Genomic DNA, 12217 nt, shown 5'->3' on the forward strand with positions numbered 1-12217 from the left:
CAAATTGGAGTTAAATCGCCTAACTCAGCCTGAATCAGAGATGAATTGGGAGTGTCAACCGAGTTGGAGTTGACACTCACAAGTCTACAATCCATGAATATGTCATATGGAAGTGATTGGCTTATCACCGAATCATCAGGGATGTCAGTTGTGGCATGGGGTTGTGAAAGATGGGCCCACAAGTATGTATTCAAGTGGCCCTATCTTTGTCTGCGACAAGTGGTCGAATCAAGTTCCACCAAGGCAGGTCACCAGGAATATTTATGATGATTCGGTTACTAGGTAGTCCCCATCTATCAATTTCTTCAGCTCATCCTAGAATGCAAAGTCTAACAATAAGACAAATCCAGAACTAGAACAGGGCACACCACAAAATATAGTGGGGATCGAACAGCCATCATTGGAACCCTTACGGGCATAGAATTTGTTGATCAGGCTAATTTTTATGTTTTCTGTTCATCCCAATGGGATAACCTTGTGAATGGCATGTAAACATCAAGGTGGGCCCCAAAAGGTTTCAACATTCGCCATTTCCATCCGCGTTATTAAGAAGGGATTGCCTGGTGTGGTGGTGTGTTGATGTCAGTAAGTTCTATGAGCCCAACATAATGTAATTATTATATCCATGTTATCCATTTACTTGGCAAGATTGTTTTAAGGCATAAGCCTAAAAATAAGTCCTATCCAAAGCTCAAGTAGAACACGCCACAAAACTCGCCACAAAACGCTGTTGAAACATTCCTAGGGCCAACCATGATATTTATTTGCCATCAAAATTGTTCATGAGGTCACACGGACCTAGATGAAGAGAGAGAGAGAGAGAGAGAGAGAGAGAGAGAACAAATATCAGATTGATCCAAAACTTCCGTAACCCCAAGACGGTTTCAATGGTTGACTTTGAATCCCCACTGCCTTCTGCAGTATGGTCCACTTGAGCTTTGGATCTATCTTATTTTTGTGCTCAAGCCTCAAAACGTTCCCAGATGAACAGATGATTTGAATATAACACATATATCATGGTGGGGCCCACAAAACTTAGCGATGTCAAGGCACCATTGAGGTCGATGGTGTGTGGCACACCACCCAATCCATTTCTCACTGTTAGCTGTCGTGTGGACCACTTGAGTTGTAGATCTCTCTAATTTTTGAGCTCGTGTCGTAACATTAGCTGGTGAAACTGATGGATGGTGATGTAATATGGACATCATGGTGCGCCCCACTTAGCTTCCACACACAGGAACTTCCTATTTGCAGGGCACGTGCAATTTGCATCCTAAACGGTTAAAATAAACCATCCGACGGTTTCAAAATTCAACCAATTTCAATCCTGGATTCTCTCTCTATAGCTACCGTGCTTATCCATCCTGTCCATCCAAGAAATCTGGAAGATACAAAACTCAGGCGGACAACACCATAGGGTACTGGTGAAATTTTCGCCTTAAAAATCCTAAATTCGAGTGTGACTTCACTTCTCTGTTACTTCATCTTGGTGAGGCATATCAGATGCCAACATAAACACCAACATGGACACACATAGCCAGCGGTGGGTGTCCCCCACCCAACTGTTCTCTACGGTAGACTTCAGGGCCCATTTGGGAGCTTTGTATTTGAAATGCATACGAATCCAAATCACAAATCATGGTGATTCCAAATTCTCAATTGTGTTTGGCAACTTGTATTCGAAGTGCATTGGAATCCAAAAATAGAAATGCAAAAACTATTTATAGGAATTTAAATCTGAGTACTAAACCAACTTTAATATCTCAAATTAGTATACATATGATATTTGAAAAAAAAATTTGATTGTAATAAGCCCATTGAAATATATATATATTTTAACAAAAAAAGGAAAAAATTTCAGACCTCCAATAGGCCACAAGCATTGGATCACAGTTGAGTGGATCGCAAATGTTTTTTTAGCCGTCAATTTACATGGCCAATGTTTGGAACTCTTTGGATCATTCTATTGATGTGGTTTTAGTGAATAATTTGATTGTTTTATCCTCTGCATGGCACTTGTAGAATGAATTTGTAGCCTAGCAACACCTGTATCACACATGTGACTCTTAGGGGTGTACACGAACTGAGCTAGCTCGGTTAGCTCACTCGACTCGGCTCGAAAAAAGCTCGATTTGACTCGGTTCGAAGCCGAGTTCGAGCTAATTTTTTGAACTCAAAAATGAATTCGAGCCAAGTTCGAGCAAAGCCCAGCTCGACTCGACTCGACTTGACTCGAACCGAACTCAGATCGAACCAGTTTGGTGACTCAGTTACTTTGCCATTGATGTTGCTCACCAACTGTTTGATAAAATGACTAAACGAAATGTGGTTGGTGGCAAGGAAGGTTTGGCAGGTGGCAAGCAAGGTAGGTACATTAAACAATTACCTTTTTTCTCTCTCTTTTTTTTTTTTTTTTTTTGGTTTTTATGCTACTTAGATGGTGTTTGATAAAACACCTGTGAGACCATTGCCTCTGTTTGTAAAACAGTGGGTTTTTGAAGTGGCAGCTCAGGTATTTGTGGAAATGCCTCGATGGCGAACTCAGCCTGAGCTGCTGACCAAAATGAGCCGAGCTGGCCAGCTAGGCTCGTAGACCGAGCCAAGCCAAGTTTGAGCTGAGGCCAGCTCGACTCAGTTCGACTCGATGTACACCCCTAGTGACTCTCTTGAAAGGCATTTGAATTCAAATCACAGCAAAATCGTGTATTTCAAATACATTTAAATCCGCACCACCAAGTGACTTTTAGATTGTGCATGCACTCAAATACACTCAAATCCACACTGCCAAACGACCCCTGACGGATGGGGTGGATCTCATGCATGCTCCCCCATGTTGCACTCGGTTAACAGTAGTCACTAGCCACGTACATATGCAGCACAGTTCTTTGGAGAACTCTCTTAGAAAGAAGCCAGCCTGATTGCCCAGAGATCAGATCACCTACATCAAGCTGCTGATCTGGCATGCAGCCTCACTTACCCAACAATGTGTCACACGTGCTGATTTTTGAGAGGGGTGATCTTCATGGTGCCAGGCTGATATTCAAGACAGGTGATCTTCTCAGGGTGGCTAGAGTATCGCATACACATGACACATTGACCAGAAAAATGGAGCTGCTTGGTAAACTAGCACGCAGCCTATTATAGAATAATGTTCTCAAATTTTATTTTATTTTTTGAAAGAAAACACTAACAGGGTTGAACCTGGATCACTCATTCGCTACACAGTCTCTACCAGCTCACTTAATAAGGAAGAGGAGAATGATGTTCTCTATTCCTGTAAATTCCCATGGAATTTGATACGAACGGAAGAAGAGGAAATCCGAAAATTTGAAAACTGGGGGTTGAGTACCACCTCGGGTGGCAATGCGCTGTGGCAACTGCAAGCCAACCACTTCGACCTGCTTAAAAGTTGAGTTTATCCAGGTTTCAGTCGGACTTGAGTGAGAAAACATCCCCTATTTGCCTAACAGGGTTGGCCTCGGGATGACCTTAGCCTGACCCGACAGAGACATATATACATCTTATTTCCTATATAAGTAGACAGTGTTGATAATGGCATGCTTGCCGTAGTGGTAGAAATTTGTGGAGCCTCGCAAAGGGCCATCACAATACATTTTTTTTTTCACAAATGAACCGGATCACATGAGCTTAGGATCAGGAATCTGCTCGTGGATCTGGTCCAGTCATCTCATCTTGGGTGATGAGTAAAGCTGGGACCTATATTCTGGGCCCGTCTAGTACATAGCATGGGCTCAACTGATCACCTGACTGGAACCTATACCCATTGCAAACCCTAGTTCCACCTGGCGGCAGGTCACTTAATGGCTTCAAGCAGTCCTCACTTCCAAATGTGCCTTTCAGAGTAGCTTAGATACCATTCATTTGTTGAAAGCCGAAAGTACATGAAAATACTAGGCAATCATGATATGCTACCCAACTCATGTAAAGTAAGCTAAATACATGCATTTCAAAGGGAGATTTGTCAGCGTAGCTCCTGCTTGAAGCTTGCTCTATCTGCTTGCCCCTGCTGCCCCACCGTGTGTGATGTAGACCATCCATCTGGAAGTCCCCACCAAATGGTTCCTATGTGAGAGGGGAAAAAATACTCCAGAAAAATAGTTCCTAATCTCACTTTAGCATCAACGGTGATGATCTCCAATCAGCAAGATTGCTTTACATGTTGACCATACATTAGGATCTTCTAGATGAATGGTGTGGATCATCATGTGGTGGGTGGAAGGGGCAAGCACGGGAGAGCCTTCTAACAAACTTCTTTCAAAGCAAACCTGAGTTGTTTTATGGAGGAAACCCTCAAGCCGTTCCTGAAATTTCCAGGCCTGGATACATCAACGGAAAAATCCTACAGAAACATTCAAATCTTCTGTTAATTTGGGTAAAAGCCTGAATCATCTGTTGTTGTATCATTGAGTTGTCAAATTTGTGCTTGAGAGTGCATCTGGTTGCACCAAATCAACCAGACGCACCCTGAAAAAAAAAAAACAAAAAAAAACAAAACAAAAGGCAAAATGCTGATGTTACCAACTGAAGGGCAGAGTGAGAACACGACGAAGATAATTTCTTATTACCTTTGTCAAACAATACCTTATCTTTATCTGTTATAAAGAAGAGCATCCCAGAAATATATCCGAGCCAAAAGGAAATGTGATTCCTTATACTGTGGTGTGTCTCCATTTGTTTCGGGAAACTCAGGTTCGTTGATCTTTCATGTTTTCTCCAAACAGGTCATCGTAAGAAACAGGGACTCGAATCCTTTTCAAAGCAGATACGCGTCCCCCATCAGAATCTGAAAGTGCATGTTCATGTTTTACTTCTGATGATGGCTGAGAACTCCCCGGAACTTGGTCTCCAACCCCATCAGATGCATGTCCAATTTTCTGAGAAGAGTCTTCTATGCTTTCTTTTGGCATCTGTCTAATGTTTTTTTGCCTGAATTGCTTCTGCAATGAAACCAAGAATTGAGAAGTTAAGAACATGTAGGTCAAAATGTGATAGGTCCAAGATATTTGTACTGTCAGATTTTTTATTTTTTATTCCTCAAAGAAGAATCCTGAATGTCTGAATGGGCACATATGTCATCTTAAATTGTGCTTTTGAAGATGTTGGCACTAACTCCTCAAACCTTTTTTTTTTTGGTTAAATTTTTTAACACACGCACACACACTCACGCCGTGGTGGGATTTCACCACCTATGGATACTCAAACCCTTGACCGGGTGTTGAAACTCCTGAGAGTCTACCACCAGAGCAAGAGTAATGATCCAACTCCTCGAACCTTTGACTTAGAGGTTAAGAAACCATCACATGGACCAGCCTTGTAAAGAAAAGGAATGGTTAAGAAACTAATGCAGGGGCATTTTCACACTAGGCTCGAGTATGATGCCTGTGGGATGTAGAGGCACACTCGGGGTGGGTCGTGTGAGGTGGGTGGGTCGTGTGAAGCGGAACCCATGTGAAGAGAGGCCCACGAGGGGGGTTCGGCCAAGGTCCTAACCCATGGGATGTGGGGCCTGGACTATGAGATAAAGGGATTAATTTGCCATGCTCTCTATCAGTTCGAGCTTTTAGAGCAAGTGGTTAATTGTCTTGCATCAAAGTAGTATCAGAGTGGGAGGTCTCGTGTTCGAGACTCCTCATCAGGGGTGATTAATGCTGGAGCATTTTCATACCGGGCTCAAAACACGTGCTGCATTAGCATGTGTAGGCACATGTAGATGTGACTGTTGGCTTAACAGAGCTCCATTAACCATAACTTAAATCCATGATGTCTGTGACATAGAAAACGGGTATTAACCACATAAAACTAAATGATGCTCCCTATAGATAGTTTTCTCACCTCAAACTCCTTTCCCCTTGCCATTATTTCTTTGTAGGCCCTTGGTTCGCGTGTTTTCAGAATGTTCCACAATATACCGCCACCTGTGCGGAAACGCTTGCCATCAGTGGTTAACTGGCCACCAAAACCCTGAATTGTATCCACCTGCAGGGGGGTAGATGTGATCAGAAACCCTGGATGGACAATGAATCTTTTAGGGACAAATTGAAGAAAGGACCACAATAAGTTTCATCATTAAAAAAGATTCAAACAAGTTCTGCAGCAACATGAGGTGTAAACATGAAGTCTGATGATAAACAGAAAACATCAAATCAATCGTGTTATCTTTGAGAAGATCCACGTTTATAGCATAGCACCAATGTGGTTTGCAGAAATTCATATCATCAAGAACATGCATTTCAACCTGCATGTCTATAATACTCTCCCAGGCAAACCTTATTGCAGGTTACTTGCTTTAGCTTGAGCCCGTACTTCACACAGTCCTTGATGCTACATCGTAGGAAATTTTCTCAAGTAGTCCAAATATGCATGTGATGTAATAAAAAATGTCTCTGCATGGTAGCAATTGCACCATTGGATGTCAGGTGGGCAGCCAGTTGTCAAACTTTTACAAAGATAAAGGGGAAAAAGGATTTGAAAAGCCGAAGCCAAATAGTTGGAACATGACGATGATGATGGTGGTGGCAGTGGTGAAGTGCATACATTTCCATATTTAGTATAGAACTAAAAATTCATATGGAACATGATGCCAACTCCATTAGATAGAAAATCAAAGTGTATGGCATGGGGTTTTGGAAATTAGAACAATCAAAATGTTAGAATATGGCTTAAAAACATGTGCCTGCAGTGTGACAAAGCAGCGTACAAGCACAGTTAGATTTGTTCCCAATTTAAATGCATTGTCAAATTTAATAAATTTACTTTTAATGAAGCTAAGACCATCTCTACCAAAGTTAGAAATCACACACAAGTCCACATACCATGATGGACACTGTCAGCCATTACATGTAATGCACAGACCTGCTAAAGGGGATGAATGCATCAGCACAATTTTCTTCTTTTTTGTTCTAAATAATGTCTGCTCCAAGTGAGGGTTCGATTCCGTAGGTTTGGGCAAATGGTCTTCACCGTAGGTTTGCTCCCTACAGGTGAGGGTTCGATTCCCCTCCCTGACTTTACCCGATACACGTGGTTGTGGGTGATTTGCGTGTATCTGCATGGATTAGTCTCACTTCAAGAAGAGGTGGGGGACACCCTGTGTCTTCAAAAATAAAAAATAAAAAAAATCTGCTCCAAGAATTTTCTTCATGCTATCTCTCTCTTAAAAAAGAAGAAGAAAAAGAACAAGAAAAAAGAAAAAATATATATTCATGAATACAGAAAACCATACAGAATAACACTATTAAGTTACCAAAATCACACACCTTGCATTGATTGCAAATGAACAAACAACATTAACCTGGATTTTTCTGCTAAACATAATCACAAGAACTCTATAAACCTGCTGAAGTTGTCTATAAAAGGTAACACATGATAGTAAGTATAAAAGCTATGCCAATTCTTGGTAGCTTCACAGATATGCTTTGTTTTGGACAATCCAAGGATTCCATTGTTAAAACAGCCATTGTAAACAACAAGTTTATTAGCTGTTGCAAGCCTCATTCATCAATGGTTGTATCATATACGGCATATAGTGATGAAGGACAATTAACCACTTGCTCTAAAAGCTCGAACTGATAGAGTATGGCGACTTAATCCCTTTCATCTCATAGCACAAGCCCCACATTCATGGGTTAGGTCCTCGGCCGAACCCTCCTCGTGGGCCCCAAATCACATGGGTTCCACCTCACACGGGCCGCCCACCCTCAGTGTGCCCCCGCATCCCATATGCTCCCCCCTCCCACTCGAGCGCGGTGTGAAAATGCCCATGCATTATGTAGCCAATCAACCTTTTTTTTCTTTTTCTTTTTTCTTTTTTGGAAAAAAACAAAAAAATAAAAAATTGTTAAAAAACTGAAACTTACACATCAAACAGTAGCATAGAAGAGAATGTCTGTTCATATATGTTAAGTTCAAACTTCATATATTATTTGCTTGTTTATATATATATATATATATGATTGTTGAATCTCTTAATGAAATTAGTACTAGATAAGTTGTTGTCTACGACCTGCACTGACACAAAATTGCAAAGCATGAAAAAGTATAGAAACTCTACCTCTTTGACGAGATCGCTTACAACAGAAGCACCCAGGACACCAACAGCATTCCAAACCAAGTATGATTTCTTCTCCTTCAAGTTCCTACAGGTATCTATAACAAACCTGCAAAAGATTGTGGCCATTCAATTCAAAAAACAAAAAAAAAACAGTTGAGATAACCAAACCCGACAAAGACAATAGACTAAGGGAGAAAAAAAATGTTACATTCCCACTAGATGACTAAGGTTGTGTTCGAACTTTTAATGCATGATTGGACTGAATTGTGATCATCCATTTTATTGAACTAAAGATTGCAATTTAATTCAACAGCCCATCCAACAGAGGGAAGCAAAACAAGTCCTAAACTCCTAATCTATGGAAAACAAAACAATTCCTTTTGTTCAGAATTTCTAGAACATACTTTTGGCAAACCCTTCTCTTCTTTCTTATCTAAAGAGTTTGCCCTATTTGGGGCGTTGTATCTATTTGGGTGTAATTAAAGTCCCTGAAAGTCTTTAGACTGAAAACTTTACTTCAAGACCTTTGTAAACTCTTCATTCCAACTCTTTACCTATCAAGCCTCAACAGTTGTTTAAAAAAATTAAATCTACAAAAGAGGGGAGATGCAATATCCAGCTTCCCAAACGTCCCCCTCCCTCCCAAATGACTCTCCAGACTGGATGCACTTTTATAGGCCACCTAATGATTGGGTTAGTCTGTCCTTTGGGCCGAGGCTTTATCACAATGGGACCCAACTCAATGGATATCTTAAATCTCACTCACGTGTGCCAACACAATGACGTGATTTACTGCTTCAAGCTCTCCCATGTGAATACCCACAAATTGGATCATAGCAACTCTCTAAAAGTAACAAACCATGATAAATTCTTTAGGAGTAGTTTGGATGGTGGTAAATGAGGCAAGTTGTAAACGATTTGCTAGTAAATCATTTACAACTTGCATTTGGATGCCCTAAAATGCTTGTAAATCATTTACTAGTTGTAAATGATTTACCACCTTTTCACCCTTTTCATTTGCTAGCAACTGATTTACCAGCAAGAAGCCTCCAACAGCTCTTTTTTTTTAGGCTGGGAGATACGCACCTCCCTCTCTCCATTGTATCTAGCAACAGCAGCAAATCTTGCTACCAGCCTTATAAAAGAGCATTTGAATTCGTCGGCCCACTTTTGTGGCTCACCTATTGCTTGGTTTCATGTGAGGATAAACCCTCAGCTTTAGTGAGATGGGCTTAACCCAATGATCCACTTTAAAATCCACTCTCATATGTCATTTGAATGTTTTTTAATGAATTACCTTTCTAAACTATCTCAGGTGTGAATACTCAATTACAAGATATAAACCATTTGCAGGCTATCCAAACACTATAAATGATTTACTAGTACATCATTTACAACTTAAAGCCAAACAGGCGGGCTGTAAATCATTTGCAGGCCGTAAATGATTTACTAGTAAATCATTTACAACTTAAACCATTTATCACCATCCAAATGACCCCTTACATATCGAGACTTCCCACGTATGTGATAGACCATAACTTTTTAACAGTGAAAGAGTTCACCAATGAAGAGTTTACACAACTGAGATTTTACTCACATCCAAACACCCACAGTTTTTAACGTATCAAACACATTAACCACTCCAATAATAGCAATTGCTTGTTAATTTTTCGATTTTCATAACTTCAAAGTAGATTTCCGGGCCAAAGCAGGACAGACCGGGTCTGACTGGTTGGACAGAACCTCCCAAAAAACAGTTCAATGTCCTTTCCAGGGTTTTAAAACATTGCTTAGAACTATACTCCTAGAGAACTCAGGAACTTTGACAGAATTCAGCAGGTATAGGGTTTACAGATCGAAATCCACAGATTCTAACTCACACAAACCAATGAAATCCAATTCCATGAAAGTAAAATAATGAAGATGGTAAAAAAATTCATTTCCTTCTTACAGTTATTGAAATTTATTTTACCTGTTAATGTCGGCAATGTTCGAAGCGGGTCGGCTGTTCTTGTTCTTCTTATTCTTCTTCTTCGCCCTCCGTCTCCAGTTCTTGCTCCGAGGTTCTTGCTTCCTTGTTTTATCATCACCGTCCTTCATCAGATCGATGGCTGAAATTTTCTCGTCATGATCTCTATCTAGGGTTTCCGCATCGAGCATCTCGGCATCTTCCGTGTATGGTTCTAGTTCTCCTTCTTCCAGGGTTTGTTCTTCTTCTTCCTCGTAGATTGCTTCCAACACGCTCTCGCTTCCTTCCATTTTAAAACAGGCTTGAAGAATTTTCAAGATGGGTATTTATACAAACCTCAGCGCTTGCTACTTGATCGCTGTTTGCTCCTAATTTGCGCCGGGATGGGACAAGATTTAACCTACGCCCATGGGAGGAGTTGTGGCGACACGGATTGCCTACTGACGCTGTCAGTAGCTTGTAGCTACGGTGCTCTGTGGGACCCACCATGATATACGTGTTTGATCCACGTAGTCCATCCATTTTTAAAGATCATTTTAGTACATGATGTGGAAAACGAGACCGATCCAAATCTCACGTGGGCCACACCATAGGAAACATTAGTGATTGAACGCCCATCATTAAAAACTTTTTGGGGGCCACAAAAGTTTTGAATGTAGCTGATATTTGTGTTTTCATTTCATTCAGGTCCATGTGACCTAATCACGTTGGATGGAAAGTAAACATTACAGTGGGCCCTAGAAAATTTTTAAGGGGTGGCGCGTTCGATCACCACTGTTTTCTTGTAGTGTGGTCAACTTAAGATTTGGATATTTTTCCTTTTCTTCCTCATGACTTATAATGATCTGGAAAAATAGATGAACGACGTGGATAAAACACATATATCATGGTGGGCCCACAAAGCACTGTCCAGTGGTCACCTCGCTACTGTCAGCGTCAGTATTCAATCCGCGTTCGAGTTAGCGGCGGGGCTTGAATCGCCGAGTTTCCAATTGCGCCTAAAGATCAGGGCCGTTTAGGTCACAAACGGGACTGTTACCCGGCTTGGGCGGTACCTTAATGGGAACATTGGCAAACCCAGGCATGACTCAGCCCACTGGTCACGTGGTCACGTGTTCGAGCTCCTGGTAATTCTCGTTCGATCTGTATGGGCCCCTGCCCGTGCTGTATATTTGGAAACGGATTGGCGACTCCCCCTGACACCAGCAAATGGCAGGTGGTCGGTGCTATGTGGGCCCCACCATGATGTATGTGTTTCATCCATTCCGTCCATCTATTTTTACAGATCATTTTACAGTATGAATCCAAAAATGAGATATATTCAAGTCTAAAGTGGATCACATTAAAGGAAAAAGTTTTGAATGAGGTTCGATCATTAAAAACATTTTGGGGGCCATAAAAGTTTTGGATCAAGCTGATCTTTGTTTTTTCTCTTCATCTGGGACTGTATGACCTAACCAACAGATTGGATGTCAAATAAACAGTATAGTGGGCCTTAGGAGGATTTTAATGGTGGATATCCAATCGCTATTGTTTTCATATGGTGTGGTCCATCTGAGATTTATATTCCTCTCGTTTCTGGTATTAAATCATAACATTATCTTTAAAAATATATGAACGGATTGGATGAAACACATACATCATGGTGGACCCACAGAGCACCGATCACCAGCCACGGAGCTTGTGCCAGGGGGAGTAGCCAATCCGTTCCCGTATATTTCGAATGCAAGTCTCGATCTGGTTAATCAGCTCATAATCATACGCCTAAAACCTACGTGTTAACGTGGTGTGGCCCACCTGAGTTTTGGTGCGTCTTTTGATCCGGATCGGTGTACCTGTTAATGGTTTATATATGCATACACAACACAGTGGACCCCATATTCCATCTTTAAGTTTTTATGGTGGTGGGTGGTGGGCATCACCCTTCCAAGTGTCTCCCGTTGTTCCCTTTATTTCGAAGCAGATTGGGTGCGGCCCTAACCCTAGTACCCACCTTGATGTATTTCTTCTATACCCATGCGGTCCATCTGTTTTGTCAGATTATTTAAAGGCATGAGCCAAAAAAATGGAGAACATCCAAATCGAAAGTAGACCATAGTATAGGAAACGGTGGTCATTGAATGCTTAACCATTAAAAACGTCGCAGACCCTAATGTAAGGTTTTGTAATATTAATTT

General features: G+C 41.2%; 1 protein-coding gene across 6 annotated transcripts; it reads right to left on the reverse strand.

The window, feature by feature from the left end:
• Positions 1–3855: 3855 nt before the first annotated feature.
• On the reverse strand, positions 3856–10456 carry LOC131217452 (uncharacterized). 6 transcript variants are annotated; one of them, XR_009157256.1, is made up of 5 exons: positions 10044–10451; positions 8072–8177; positions 5854–5997; positions 4603–4958; positions 3856–4360 (listed from the first exon to the last, which is right to left on the reverse strand). XR_009157256.1 is itself a non-coding variant. In XM_058212383.1 (4 exons), the coding sequence occupies exons 1-4, from the start codon at positions 10328–10330 to the stop codon at positions 4707–4709; spliced, it is 789 nt and encodes a 262-aa protein (XP_058068366.1). In that variant the 5' UTR covers positions 10331–10451; the 3' UTR covers positions 4558–4706. The 6 variants fall into 6 exon arrangements, 1 of the variants encoding a protein (XP_058068366.1); XR_009157255.1 differs by having other exon boundaries at positions 3856–4485; XR_009157252.1 differs by having other exon boundaries at positions 4587–4958.
• Between the last annotated feature and the right edge of the window lie 1761 nt (positions 10457–12217).

The sequence above is a fragment of the Magnolia sinica genome, chromosome 1 (genome assembly GCF_029962835.1).
Source record: "Magnolia sinica isolate HGM2019 chromosome 1, MsV1, whole genome shotgun sequence".
Lineage (NCBI taxonomy): Eukaryota > Viridiplantae > Streptophyta > Magnoliopsida > Magnoliales > Magnoliaceae > Magnolia > Magnolia sinica.